This window comes from Otolemur garnettii, unplaced genomic scaffold (genome assembly GCF_000181295.1).
Source record: "Otolemur garnettii isolate 467f Iridium unplaced genomic scaffold, OtoGar3 scaffold00038, whole genome shotgun sequence".
Taxonomy (NCBI): domain Eukaryota; kingdom Metazoa; phylum Chordata; class Mammalia; order Primates; family Galagidae; genus Otolemur; species Otolemur garnettii.
The window spans coordinates 4215495-4230439 of NW_003852433.1; the positions used below are offsets into that span (position 1 = coordinate 4215495).

Below are 14945 nucleotides of genomic sequence, written 5' to 3' on the forward strand. Positions count from 1 at the left end.
AGCCTCAAGCTGTCTCCCTGGGTAGAATGCCATGGTGGTGTCACAGCTCACAGCAACCTCCAACTCCTGGGCAGCGATTCTCTTGTCTCGGCCTCCCAAGTAACTGGGACTACAGGCACCTGCCACAATGCACGGCTGTTTTTTGATTGTAGTTGTCATTGTTGTTTGGCAGGCCCAGGCTGGATTCGAACCCGCTAGCTCTGGTATATGTGGTTGGTGCCTCAGTTACTTGAGCTACAGGCACCAAGCCTAGTGTTTTGTTTTTTTGAGACAATCTCACTCTCACCCTGAATAGAGTACCCTGGCATCATAGCTCATAGCAAACTCAAACTCTTGGGCTCAAGTGATCCTCTTGTCTCAACCTCCCAGGTAGCTGGGATTCCAGGCACCCACCAAGCTGGTTTATCCATTTTTAGTAGAGGCAGGTCTCTCTAGCTCAGGCTGATCTCAAACAGGTGAGCTCAAGGGATCCTCCTGCCTTGGCCTCCCAGAGTGCTAGGATTTCAAGCATGAGCCATCTCACCCAGCCCAACATTTATTAGAAATAATAATTCCCAGGTCAAGTTCAGTGGCTCACTCTTAAGAGGCCGAGGTAGGTAGAATGATTAAACTCAGGAGTCCTAGATCAGCCTAAGACCAGATTTTACGGACAATCAGACATGTCCATCTCTACTAAAAATAGAAAAATTAGTGGGGCATGGTGGTGCTCACCTATAGTCCCAATTACCTGGGAGGCTGAGATAGGATCACTTGAGCCTAAGAGTTGGGTGCTGTATCGAGGGTGACACAGGGAGACTCTTGTCTCCAAAAAAAAAAAAAATCGTTTTTGTTTGTTTGTTTTTGCACACAATTTCATTAAAATGCAGGAGACAAGAACAGGTTTAGAGACAGAAAGAGCTGCCAGGGTAAATGTTTCCATACAACTTGGAGCAAAAATGGGCAGAGCTTACAGCTGTTCTTCTGTAGCTGGTCCCTGTCTGTTGTACTAAGAGCAATTAACCTAGCAAGTTGAATAAGTGCACACTGAGAGACTATGGAATTCACTCACCTGTGGTGTGATAGGCAGTTAGTTTAATTGCATCTTAAAATAGGTTGTCGTTTTTGTTTCTCATTATTGTGGTTCATTGAGAATTTAATACTAGTTGTTTTAAGCTTTATTTCTATACAGGAATATATCTTTCATTAATTTCTCTGTCAGGTAATTAACACACTGATTAAATTTTTGTTTTTAGAGCCAGGGTCTCACTGTCTTTTCCAGGGTGGATTTGAACTTTTGGGCTCAAAATAATCCTCCCATCTCAGCTTCCTGAGTATTTGGGACTACAGGCATGAGCTGCTGTTCCCAGCCCTATATATGTTTTATAGTCATCTTTCACATAGCTTATTCTGAAGTTTTCTTCTGTCTTTTCTTTCTTTTTTTTTTTTTTTTTAATTTTAGGCTCCTTTATTCCGTGAATATTTACAGAATGTCTTTTCTTTATTAATGCCCAGTTGCATTCAGACATGTCTGTAAAGTTTTAACTATATAGCAAAGCAATTTTGAACACTTAGACAAATCTTCAAGGAAAAATGACCACTTTTTTTTATTATTATTATTATTTAGAGGCAGTTTCTCTTTATCACCCTTGGTAGAGTGCCACACATCACAGCTCACAGCAACCTCCAGCTCTTGGGCTTAGACGATTCTCTTGTCTCAGCCTTCTGAGTAGTTGGGACTACAGGTGCCTGTCGCCTGTCACAACACCCGGCTATTTTTGTTACTGTCCTTGCAGTTTGGCCAGGGCCAGGTTCAAACCTGCTACCCTTAGTATATGGCACCAGCACCTTACTCACTGAGCCACAGGTGCTGCCCCCAAATGACCACTTTTGTGTGGCACACCCCTACACACACACACCCCACCAAGCAGCCTTGTCTCTTCAGAAAATTGTTATTCCGGAAGAGTTATTGGAGGCAGGCTTGGGGCCAAACACCTCATTTAACTCCCCCTGCCTTTTCTTTTTTTGAGACAGAGTCTCATTTAGTTGCCTCTTGGTAAAGAGTGCCATGGCATTGTACCTCACAGCAACCTCCAAATCTTAGGCTCAAGTGATCCTCTTACCTCAGCCTCCTGAGTTGCTGGGACTACAGGCGCCTGCCTCAGCCTCCCAGAGTCATAGTATTATAAGCATGAGCCACTGTGCCTGGCTCTCCCTGCCTTTTCTCAGTGTCCTTTTCACTGGGTCAGCCTTCCCCACACGTGCATGTGAATATTCTAATCATAATACAGGAGACATCTAAACTCCCATATTTTCTTGAATATAGTTAAAAATAAACACTGTTTTAAATGGGGAAGAGAGGACCAGGTACAGTGGTTCACACCTACAATCCTAATATTCTGGGAGGCCAAGGTGGGAGGATCCCTTGAGCTCAGAAGTTTGAGATCAGCCTGAGCAAGACCTTGTCTCTACTGAAAGTAGAAAAGTTACCCAGATGTGGCAAGCACCTGCAGTCCCAGCTAGTTGGGAGACTGAGTGAGGCAAGACGATCTCTTGATCAAGCCAGGAGTCTTGAGATTGCTATGAGATAGGCTGACTTTGTGGCACTCTAGCCTAGGCAGCAGAGTGAAACTATCCCTTAAGAATAAATAGATAAAATAAATGAGGATGGGGGACATAAGAGGAGATTCTATGATGCTTGTACAGGTGGATTTTAATAATTACCTCCCCCCATTTAAAGTTTTGTTCGAAATACAAAAATAATTGCGTGTTTTAAATTCAGACTGTTGATAATGTAGAAAATAACTGCTTTCTTCAGGATGTCTGTCATATGCTATGAATGTCTCCTTTATTTGAGAAAGTGGAAAGCTTTCTCTCCTTCCTAAAAGCTCTCTCTCTCTTTTTTTTTTCTTACAGCTATTCTTCTACACAGCCGACTAGTTATGATCAGAGCAGTTACTCTCAGCAGAACACCTATGGGCAGCCAAGCAGCTATGGACAGCAGAGTAGCTATGGTCAACAAAGCAGCTATGGGCAGCAGCCTCCCACTAGTTACCCCCCCCAAACTGGATCCTACAGCCAGGCTCCAAGTCAATATAGCCAACAGAGCAGCAGCTACGGGCAGCAGAGTGAGTTGCTAAGAGAGAAAACCAAATAAGAATAATTGTGTTTGAAGTTTTTGAACATGAGAAATGCTTTCTACCATTGTTTACTTTGGAATCCTAGATACATCTTTAAGACATGACATCCTAGCTAACAGTTTGATGTCTCAATAAAGACTTTAGTGCTTTTCTCCAATGTAGTTGTCATTAGTATGCCTTACTAAAAAATGGTAACTGACCAGAAAAAGCATTTTAGGAAAGTTGTATGCAGCAAGTAAATCTAGCATTCTTATGGCCTACTCACACTAAAGCATAAAGGAGAGTGGGCAGGCAACTATTGAAGGCTACTGTGGTTTTGATAGTTAAGTAAAAGATATATGTTTTTAGCTTTTTTGAGATGGAATCTTGTTACATTGCCCAGGCTGGCTTCCAACTCTGGGGCATAAGCTATTCTCCTGTCTCAAGTCTCTTGAGTAGCTCGGATTATAGTATACACCACTGAACCTGGCTGTAAATGCTATGTATGTTTTTGTTTTTATTTTTTGTTTGTTTGCTTGTATGCATTAAGAAAATACTACAGGCTTGGCGCCCATAGCTTGGTGAGTAGGGCACCAGCCACATATGCCAGGCTGCCTGGCCAGCTAAAAGAATAGTGACAACTGTTCTGAGTGTTGTGGCGGGCACCTGTAGTCCCAGCTATTCGGGAGGCTGAGGCAAGAGATGCCTTTGTGATGCCACGGCACTCTACTGGAGGCTACATAATGAGACTGTCTCAAAAAAAAAAAAAAAAATTACAGCATACTTGTAATACTTTTATGTGTAGGGAAGTAACCAAAAGCACAAAACTATTTTCATAATTTCTACCTGGATTATTACCCTTTTAAAATTAAATTTTATCCATCAGCAAGCATGTCTCATTATGACTGAAACAAGTAGTGCTACTTGATGGAGCTTAGTCCCTAGCAAAATTCTGAAACCCTACTGGGTGTATTTTTCTGGAGTACAGTTTAAAGCAGCTGCTTTTGAGGCATCTTAGGCTACAGAACCCTATAAATGTATGTTGGCCAGGGGCTTTTTTGGTCTAGAGGTGGTTTATTCTAGGCTAACTCTAGAAGATGGTTTCAGCCTTGATAAAATCAGCAGATTTTGTTGAACTTAGAAGAGCTTATCAATTTGGGCTGCTATATCATGGTGTAAAGAAGGTTGTACCTTGGTATTAGTGCCTTGCAATTGAGAATTCTGTGATTCCAGGAGAAAGTACATCAGGCAGTGGTATAAATGCTGGTCCATGGCTTACAGATGTGACTCTTTCCTCAGGTTCATTCCGACAGGACCACCCCAGTAGCATGGGTGTTTATGGGCAGGAGTCTGGAGGATTTTCCGGACCAGGAGAAAACCGGAGCATGAGTGGCCCTGATAACCGGGGCAGGGGAAGAGGGGGATTTGATCGTGGAGGCATGAGCAGAGGTGGGCGGGGAGGAGGACGCGGTGGAATGGGGTAAGAGCAAACCTTTTCTCCTTTTACCTAATTTTGTTTCATCCATAGGATTTTCAATGGAAAGAAGGGACTGAAAGACATAAGAAATTTATTTCTGCATTTCCATGGACACTCTTTTGAGATCAAACCATTCTAAAACATGGAAATGTCATCTTTGTGGCATATATTAAGTGGCAGTTTGCTTTTTTCCCTGCCAATATAGTTTGTTGGGTTGGGGAAAGAAAAGAATGGTTTTGAAACTAGAGCTTTCAGTTCCCTTCAGGATTTCCAGAGGTGAAAAGCCTCTGTGGGTAATAGATTTGGGATGGAACACACACAATCCTTCTAACGACCCTAGGTTTTTAACTAATTGCCTCTGAATGGTTGTCTTGAAATACCTGGTATATACTGCAGAAAAGGAATGCAGCTGTTTTCCACAATGTTTGTCCCCAACTTATGTTTATACTCTGAATGGTTGAACATAATGATCTAGGTCCCGTAACCCTTAAACTATGGCCTGAGGTGCACCTAATACAGAGTTTGGATGAAGTTCAGAAAAATCCAATAGCTTTTGCAGAGTGATGTATATAATTATATAGGTTCACTCCCCATTGGAGATTTTGAAAGTCTAAATCGGGTTGGCCATTTTGATTGATGGCACAATCTGGTTTAGAAAACTTTGTTTAGATCAATGACATAACCCTGATACCTCTGCCTGCCCTTCCCCTCCCTTCTCCCTTCCCCTCTTCCCTTTCTGGTGTCTGTACTTTGATAAAGGTGAGCTATAATGTTGATGGTTAACGTAATGCAGAAGGCTTAGTTCTGTGTGTGTTCTGTCCCTATATAAACTAGTTTTTAAAAGGTTATGCAGAATGTTATAACAAGTATAAATTGGATTTGGCATGCCACTGTTAGCTCAAGGAAAAATTAAATAGCATTTTTTTAAACAGAAATGAACTTCAAAATTAAATAGGTAAAAAGTTGATCTTTAATTTTCATATTTGCAAATCTCTACTTATAGTTAATAGTGTTTTGCATATTCTGCATAACTTTAAAAAATAAAGTCTTCAGTGAAATCTTTATTGGAAAAAAGTCATTTTACAATGTGCAAAAGTTTGTGAATAATTTGGTATAAAGTACAATCAATCTTCTGATTTGGAAAATATCATTCCATTATAAAGGTTTCACTTCTTTATGGCTGTTTTAAAATAGACATAGACACTTGAAATTACTATCATCACGTCTCAAATCACCTAGAATTCTTAGTGTTTTTCGATTGTCAAAGCAATTTCAAGTTTATTTTATTACTCCAGAAGTAATTATTTTACTAATTTTGCTAGTAGAGGGGGCCTCTCTTTCTGGATGCCTGGAGCCATAGAAGAGACCATGGCTTTCCCTATAGGTTTTTCAGCAGACTGTGAAGCAGTCTGTTGGATCCTTTGGGAACATGACAGGGGTGTTTCCCCCAATTTCCCCTTTTTTATTGTGGTGTGGTGATGGTTTTCAGTGTCTTCTGCAGGTAAGGCACTCAATGTTGTTAACATGCCCTTTTTCATTGCCTCAGTATTTTGATATTTTCATTGGCTGTTAAACGTGGAAACTTTTTAACATGCTTTGTCGCATTTATATGCTACAGGTTACAAAGTGAGAGCCTTGTATACACTTCAATACTTAAAAAGTACCCGTACTCAGTACTCAGCCGGCAGCATAATGAAAAGTGGGACTAGACACGGTGTCCATATGGAGAGGAAAAATATACATAGAATATTTTTAACAAAATGTATTCATTGTATAAATGGAATCCTTCTGTAACTTTGGTAACTGCATACTTGTTGTTTGGTAATGAACCAGAGGAGGTATAATACTCTAGAATTGTGTAACATTAAAGTGTAAACTTTTGTGTTTAAAGAGAGAGAGCATTTTATGGTGTGTACTTTTAAAAAGGAAACAAAGCTGCATGCAACAGCTTGAAATTGTATATTCAGGTATTAAAGGTGCAATACTGGTTAGAAAAAAACTCAAGGCCTCCCACTGAGGAGCTGCCTTTATTTAAAGTAAACAAACTCTAACCAAAAAAGGCCCAATTCATACTCTTCTCTCTGCCTCTAAAGAGATATGTAATTTTATACTGCCATAATCATTATTTTTAACTGATAATGTCTATAAAGTTGCACCCCCATTCCGTTGAGCCTTGGTATTTGTTGTAAATTCTCCTTTCACAGCAATTGTTAAATCCATTAGTGCCCTGAAATGTATGGCTTTATGCTGAAGATTGGCTGGATGCGTCCTCTGATGTGTGTTGTAGGCATTTGATGTGGTTGTCTTCTGCTTTATTATATTGTGACTTGTTAGGAAGCCCAGGGCTTCATTTGGCTCTCCCCTGGGAGAGGTTGAGGGTGCACCTTTATGAACATGCAAAAGTTCATCACAGCTGTTACTCCCGCTTGCTGCTCCTCTCTATGTGTCCCGGTTTTTCAGCTAATGGGGTGGGTGTTTGGGATCTACTTTTTTCCTTCCTAATTTGCCAAGTATTGCACTATTAATACCAGCCCCCGAAATGAAAGGAACCAACCACACTGGTGTGTACAATCAGACAAGCAAGGTTGTATATTGAGGAAATTTGAGCGAGCTGCCCTGAAGAAAGGCATAGTGACAAGATGAGAGAGATGCATTGTTTGGAGATGTGTTTAGCCAGTGCCCTTCTTCCCCACGAGCCCCCCCAAGGCTCAGAGCGGTACTGGCTTTTAAAGGGAAAGGCCTTCATTTCTTCGTTTATCCCCCCAGCAGCGCTGGAGAGCGAGGTGGCTTCAATAAGCCTGGTGGTAAGTTTTTGAGTATTACCATGGATAGTGTTTAAAAAAAAATACAATCAGTTTTTAGAAAACTATAATTTTTTATTAGTTTGATAAGTGGTTTAAAAATGATCTATACAAAAGAGACTAATGGGTACTGCCGGCATTGTCTTAGGGGTAATAAGGTTAACCTATGGTTACAAAACAAAGGGTGACTTGAAGTATTGAGCCAACTGCTTCTGTAATATGGGGGAGAATACATTTTTTAAATTTGGTTTATTTGGAAGAAAAATTTTGACTTAAATTTAACACTAATTTGGCACAATAAGCATTGAGAGTGTATTTGGTTAATGGTTTAGAAGCAAACCAGCAAAGGAAACAGCAAACCCTAGCAAACCTTTCACAAATGTTAAAGAGGCACTGCTCCATTTTAGCAGTGCAGGTCATTTTGAATTTAATGAATCCCCATCAAATGGTGGTATAGTAGATAGCTGTGTGTGTTTGTAAGGTTTGTAGCTTGCAAGGCGTGCACTAATAATATTTTATATGATCTTTCCTGGTTGGCAGGACCCATGGATGAAGGACCAGATCTTGATCTAGGTAATTTTGAACTCTTGAACTTTGTACTATGCTTTATAAATTAATGGCACAGAAGTGAATGCATGGTAAAATACAGCAGCCCGATAGACTAATGTATTATAATCTTGCTGTCAGGGGCACTTTGGACTGCCCTTAGGAGCATCCATGATCACTGCACTCATTATTACCTTAAATAAAGTACACAAAAAAACAGCATTCTTGTTATTAGTTGATAGTTCTCTTAGATTTGTGATGAATACCATTAGGCACTAGAAACTGGTTGGATAAGAAGCTCCTATAGATAAAGATAATAACTTCACTCTTATTTTCTCTGCAAGGCCCACCTGTAGATCCGGATGAAGACTCTGACAACAGTGCGATTTATGTGCAAGGATTAAATGACAATGTGACCCTAGATGATCTGGCAGACTTCTTTAAGCAGTGTGGGGTTGTTAAGGTCAGTAAACACATAAACAGATAACAAGTTATCTAGGAGGCCACCTACACCAAGGCTGGCAGGTTCGAGCCCGGCCTGGGCCTGATAAATATTGACAACCACAACCAAAAAATAGCCCGGTGGTGGGGGCCTGTAGTCCCAGCTACTTGGGAGACTGAGGCAGGAAAATCACTTAAACCCACAAGTTTGAGGTTGCTGTGAGCTATGACACCACAGTACTCTACTGAGGGCAACATAATGAGACTCTGTCTCCCCCCCTCGAGAAAAAGTTATCTAGTAGAACTTAAGACCACAGAGCATTTTAAAGATTGAATTGATATTGAGGGTTGTTTCAGAAGTTGCCTGACTTTTCTTTCTGGGTGACTTGTGGTTTGCTACTTAATATACCAAAAGAACCTATTAGGTATCTTTTGGTAGAAAGGAAATGCTGAACAGTTTAAGCATGTTTGGTAACTTGGCATCATTTTTATCATTATCAGTTAATTATATTTTATCCATTAATTACTTTTTGTGAAAATATAAAATACTTACAAAATACATGTTATATAAGGAACATTTACATGTCCACCTCCAGTATAAGAAGGTAGAGCTTTGGGCAAGGCCTGTGGCTCAGTGGGTAGGGCAGCAGCCCCATATACCGAGAGTAGCTAGTTTAGCCCCAGCCAAACTGCAACAACAACAAAAAATAGCCGGGTGTTATGGCAGGCGCCTATGGTGCCAGCTACCCAGGAGGCTAAGGCAAGAGAATCGCCTAAGCCCAGGAGTTGGAGGTTGCTGTGAGCTGTGATGCCACGGCACTCTACCAAGGGTGATACAGTTTAAAAAAAAAAAAATAGTGGTAGTAGAGCTTCACAGTAGGTAGGGTGCTGGCTACATCCACTGAGGCTGGTGGGTTCAAACCCAGCCTGGGTCAGCTAAAAACAACAATGATGACTGCAACAAAAAAAATAGCCAGGCATTGTCGCAGGCACCTGTAGTCCCAGATACTTGGGAGACTGAGGCAGGAAAAACGCTTAAGCCCAAGAGTTTGAGGTTGCTGTGATGTGTGACACCACACCACTCTACTCAGAGTAAGAGCTTGAGACTCTGTCTCCAAAAAAAAGAAGAGGAGCTTTAATAAGATTGCCTTTGAGACACTTGACATTTTCCTAATTAAATCCCTCTCTCCCCCAGTCCAAATTGTATTATTCTCACCTTGTTGGAGATACATCTTCTCTGTTGCCCAAGCTAGAGTGCCATGGCATCACCCTAGCTCATAGCAACCTCAAATTCCTGGATTTAAGCAATCATCCTACCTCAGTCTAACAAGTAGCTGGGACTAGAGGCACCTCCTGGCCGGGTGTAGTGGCTCATGCCTATAGTTCTAGTGCTGTGGAGGCCAAGGCGGCTGGATTGCCTGAGCTCAGAGGTTTGAGACCAGCATGAGCCAGAGTGAGACTCTATCTCTACCCAAAAAAAAAAAAAAAAAACAGCATTGTGGCTGGCACCTGTAGTCCCAGCTACGTGGGAGACAAAGGGCAAGAGAATCACTAAAGGAAAAAAGAAAAAAAAAAACTTCAAACTAAGATGAATTGAATGTTAGGTTATATACTTACTAAGTATTATGCAAGAAATAAAAGTAAGAAAGGCAGGAATAAAACCATATACCTTTGACCAGGAGGGGAAAGGTGCAGGGAACAAACAGTAAGGGCAGAGTTCCTGAGACAGGAGTCTGGCAAGTTCAAAGGGCTGGTGTGACTAGAGTGTTTTGGTCTGACTGGCCTGGTGGTGTTAATGAAGTTCGGAAAATTAAGAAAGATGGAGTTTTTTTCATAGGGAGAGGCAGATTAAGTAGCTGAGTTTCTAAATAAGAGAAAAAAAACCTTAAGTGACTTGTCTGAGCCTGTCCTGCTGACTGATGCCAGAGTTGGTTTTCAAACTTTTCAGCTTGCCGTAACTCAAAACAACAGAGCCTCTGCCCTGTCTTCTACCTCAGCTAGGAACATGTGCCTCAGGTGTTTTGAATGTTTTGCTACCTTGTTTATGTTGATAAATTATCAAAGTTATGAATAATCTTTAGAGGGTGGGCATATTCACAGAGAATAAATCCATAAATAATGTGGATCATCTGTATCTAGGAGTGGAATTTGCTGGTTCTTGATGTGTGCACATACGTAACTTCACAAGGTAACAAACAGTATGGCTGAATAACTTAGACTCCAGCCAGCATTTCTGATAACGAGGTTTACATCTTCCTCACTACAGCTAAAACAGCTTAGTCACTACACCTGACTTCTGCTCTTCTGGTGAAAGAAAAATGGCATGGTTTACCACTTTTCCTTGATTGTTATAAGGTTGTTTTTATTGCCTGTCCTCTTAACCTGAATGAAATTCCTGTTTGTCTTATACTCATTTTTTCTTGTCTTTTGTTGATTTACAAGTAATAGTTATTTATATTATATGAGCCGTGTCTGAGTTGCAAATGTCTTTGCCTAGTTTGTGGCTTGTTTTAGTTTTCTTTTGATGAATAAAAGGTAATGATTTTAGTATAGTTGAACTAACCATTCTTTTCCTTATTGGCTTATGTCTATTTTTTTCTATATACAAAAGCTTTTTGTTTCAGCAACATTTAGAGTCTTCCCCCTCCCTGGTGGTGTATAGTACTTTATCTGTCACATAGAAAGTTTACATATGCAAACTTGGGACAGAGTGTTACTATGTTGCTCTCAGTAGAGTGCCCTAGTGTCACAACTAAGAACAACCTCAAACTCTGGGCTTAAGTGATTCTTTTGCTTTTAGTCTCCCAAGTAGCGGGGACTACAGGCGCCCGCCACAATGCCTAGCAATGGCTCTCTTATGTTGGTCAGTTTGTATGATCTTCTGCTAATACCACAATGAATTACTATGTTTTTGTGCTGAGTCATGATAGCTAGAGCAAATTCTTGTTTTGTTGGGGTTTTTTCGTTTGTTTTTTGAGACAGAATCTTACTGTGTTGCCCTCAGTAGAGTCCTGAAGCATCACAGCTCACAGCAGTCTCAAATTCTTGCCTTAGTCTCCCAAGTAGCTAACACTACAGGCGTCCACCACAGCACCCAGCTATTTTTGTTGTTGTTCTGCAGGTCCAAGCTGGGTTTGAACCCACCAGCCCTAGTGTATGTGGCCAGCACTTTAGTCACTGAGCTACAGGCCCCAAGCCTGTTTTGTTGGTTTTTGTTTTTGGTTTTTTTGGTTTTTTTGGTTTTTTTGAGACAGAGCCTCAAGCTGTCGCCCTGGGTTAGAGTACCGTGGCATCACAGTTCACAGCAACCTCCAACTCCTGGGCTCAAGCAGTTCTCCTGCCTCCGCCTCCCAAGTAGCTGGGACCACAGGTGCCCGCCACGATGCCCGGCTATTTTTTTTGGTTGCAGCTGTCATTGTTGTTTGGCGGGCCCAGGCTGGATTCGAACCCATCAGCTCAGGTGTATGTGGCTGATGCCCTAGCCGCTTGAGCCATAGGTGCCAAGCCTGTTGTTTTTCTTCAGGAATATTTTACAATTCCTTAGTCTTTGCTCTTTTCATATAAATTTTTTAATCAGTTTATGAACTCCATAAACTTAAAACCTTACCCAGTTGGATGTTTATAAATCTATAAAACAGGTAACACTGAATAAGAGCCCTTCCTCTCTCCCCTTTTATGGAGGTCTTCGGTCAAATACTATTTCTTTAAAGGTCTTACAGATTTTTATTATATTCATTTTTAGGTTGGGGGGTTGTTGGTTTGTTTGAGTTGCTATGGTTAATAGTCCTTCTTAAATGACATTTTCTGATTTATTACAGTTATATAGAGATACAGTTGGTTTTGGTAAATCTTTTTTTTTTTCTTTTTTTTTTTTTTTAAACAGTGTCATGTCGCCCTCAGTAGAGTACTGTGGCATCACAAGCTCACAGCAACCACAAACTCTTGGGCTTAATCGATTCTCTTGCCTCAGCCTCCCAAGTAGCTGGGACTACAGGTGCCTACCACAGTGCCCGGCTTTTGTTGTTGTTGTTGAAGTTGTCATTGTTGTTTAGCTGGTCCAGGCTGACTCCGAACCCACCACCCTTGGTATATGTCGCTGGTGCTCATGTAACTACTGTGCTACAGGTGCCGAACCAGTTTTGGTAAATCTTAAATTACATAAGGAGTTTTATCCAAAATTTTTGGTAGAAATGGGGTCTTATTCTTACTCAGGCTGATCTCTAAGCTGATCTTCTGAGCTCAAGCAATCCACCTGCTTTGGCCTCCCAGGATTACAGGCATGAGCCACTATGCCTGGCCCCAAAAGCTAAATGGTTTTAGTTGTAGTTTCTGCTGTCATGATCTGCATGCTCCTGGCAAAGATGAACCCCAAAATGCTTATGCTTGCACTTTATATTTATAAAGGAACAAATTCTTTTCAGAAGATTGTTTTTTAATATGTTATATAATATTTTACTTATTAAGGCAGGGGTCCTCAAACTTTTTAAACAAGGGGCCAGTTCACTGTCCCTCAGACCGTTGGAGGGCCGGATTGTGGTCCCTGGGACTAGTTGGCTGCTAAGCAGGACAGGCAGCGGCGTCAAAAACACCCGGCGGTCCGGATAAATGTCCTAGGCAGACTGCATGTGGCCCGCGGGCTGTAGTTTGAGAACACCTGTATTAAAGTGTTTAGGATTTACACTGGTTAAGAAAGAAAATTGATCTACCATCAATTTTAGAAATAAAGGGAAGTAAGAAATGCATTTCCCCGTTTTTTTCATACTATCATTTTGCTATAGTTGTTTTTATGTATCATGTCCTCTTTTAAAAGAATGGGGATTAGTACATACATACTATTACAACTGTTCCTCTTTTTAAAGCAGTGTAAATTGATAGTTCTTGAGTATTACTGGATATGTGAACAAGTATAGCTAAGACTTTGAACATGTGCATATTTATTACAAAAAATACACATGAAAGATTCTTGTAGAATGTGGCTACTGAATTCAAACCAGCTACATCTCATATTCAGCTGAACATCTAACTAGTCCTCTTTTCTCTAATGCTAAAAGAAATACTGGCTGTCTTGGACTTAACCAAGAAGCTTTATGGCACATCCAGCCCTTAATATTGGGTACTTAACAGTCTACGGGTATTTTCATTATGCTAGTCATGTCTTATGTGATGGCATCAAAATATGACTGTATCTATAAGGTGGCTGCCTGTTTGGGCACAGAAAATGTCAGGGTGGTTGGGTACACAGGCGACAGAGAATGGCTGGGGAAGGAAGAGAGCCCATCCTGTTGTACTTATGCACTGTAACTTTAGTTCTGTTTTTTTGAGACAGAGCCTCAACCTGTCACCCTGGGTAGAGTGCCATGGCATCACAGCTCACAGCAACCTCCAACTTCTGGGCTCAAGCGAGTCTCCTGCCTCAGTCTCCCAAGTAGCTGGGACCATAGGCGCCCACCACAACGCCTGGCTATTTTTTGGTTGCAGGCATCATTGTTGTTTGGTGGGGCCGGGCTGGATTCGAACCCACCACCTTAGGTATATGCGGCTAGCACCTTAGCCACTTGAGCCACAGGCGCCAAGCCCTGTTTTTATTTTTATAATAAGAACACATTTGTTGTAAAAATTTGGGGAATAAGTCACTCATAATTTCACTGCTCAGAAGATAAACTGACATCCTAGTGACTGCATGTAAAAAATGACTGCTTTTTTGAGAGATTCTCAAGAATTTCACATGGACTGTTTTCTCCCAAGCTAGTAGTATATTCTGTTCACAGCCTAACTACTGTTTCATGTGTAGATGAACAAGAGAACTGGACAACCCATGATCCACATCTACCTGGACAAGGAAACAGGAAAGCCCAAAGGTGATGCCACAGTATCCTATGAAGATCCACCAACTGCAAAGGCTGCTGTGGAGTGGTTTGATGGTAGGATGTGCTGGTGTTCTTAACTCATTCTGGGCATACACAGGGTCTTGAAGCAAATTTTACATGTGTCAACTTACAGGTAAAGAAAAGGTCTTGCAAATGTTAGATGTTATTAGAATAACATTCTCTCTCTCTCTCTTTTTTTTTTTTTTGAGATAGTGTTCCACTTTGTCGCCCTTAGTAGAGTGCTATGGCATCATAGCTCACAGCAACCTCAAACTCTTGGGCTTAAGCAATAATTCTCTTGCCTCAGCCTCCCAAGTGTCTGGGACTGTAGGCGCTTGCCACAACGTCTGGCTGTTTTCTGGTTGCACTTGTCATTGTTTAGCTGACCCGGGCCAGGCTCGAAACCACCAGCCTTGGTGCATTTGGCTGGCACCATGATCACTGTGCCACAGGTGCTGAGCTTATTTTTTTAAAGGCAGAGTCTCACTTTTGTCACCCTCTGTAGAGTGCTATGGTGTCACAGCTCACAGTAACCTCCAGCTCTTGGGCTTAGGTGATTCTCTTGCCTCAGCCTCCTGAGTAGCTGGGACTACAGGCACCCTCCACAACACCCAGCTGTTTTTTTTTTGCGGTTTGGCCAGGACCAGGTTCAAACCCGCTACCCCCAGTATATGGGGCCGACGCCTTACCCACTGAGCCACAGGTACTGCCCCCCCCC

General features: G+C 41.5%; 1 protein-coding gene across 2 annotated transcripts in view; it reads left to right on the plus strand.

Moving 5' to 3' along the window:
• The window catches only part of EWSR1 (EWS RNA binding protein 1), a 39226-nt gene that overhangs the window by 20227 nt on the left and 4054 nt on the right, over positions 1 to 14945 (plus strand). The window contains exons 7-12 of one of the 2 annotated variants that reach the window (XM_012805238.2): positions 2893 to 3104; positions 4395 to 4575; positions 7342 to 7376; positions 7914 to 7946; positions 8264 to 8382; positions 14152 to 14281. In XM_012805238.2, coding sequence (XP_012660692.1) covers positions 2893 to 3104; positions 4395 to 4575; positions 7342 to 7376; positions 7914 to 7946; positions 8264 to 8382; positions 14152 to 14281 — 710 coding nt within the window. Of the gene's footprint in view, positions 1 to 2892; positions 3105 to 4394; positions 4576 to 7338; positions 7377 to 7913; positions 7947 to 8263; positions 8383 to 14151; positions 14282 to 14945 lie in introns of both variants that reach the window. The other variant, XM_003789850.3, reaches the window with a different exon arrangement.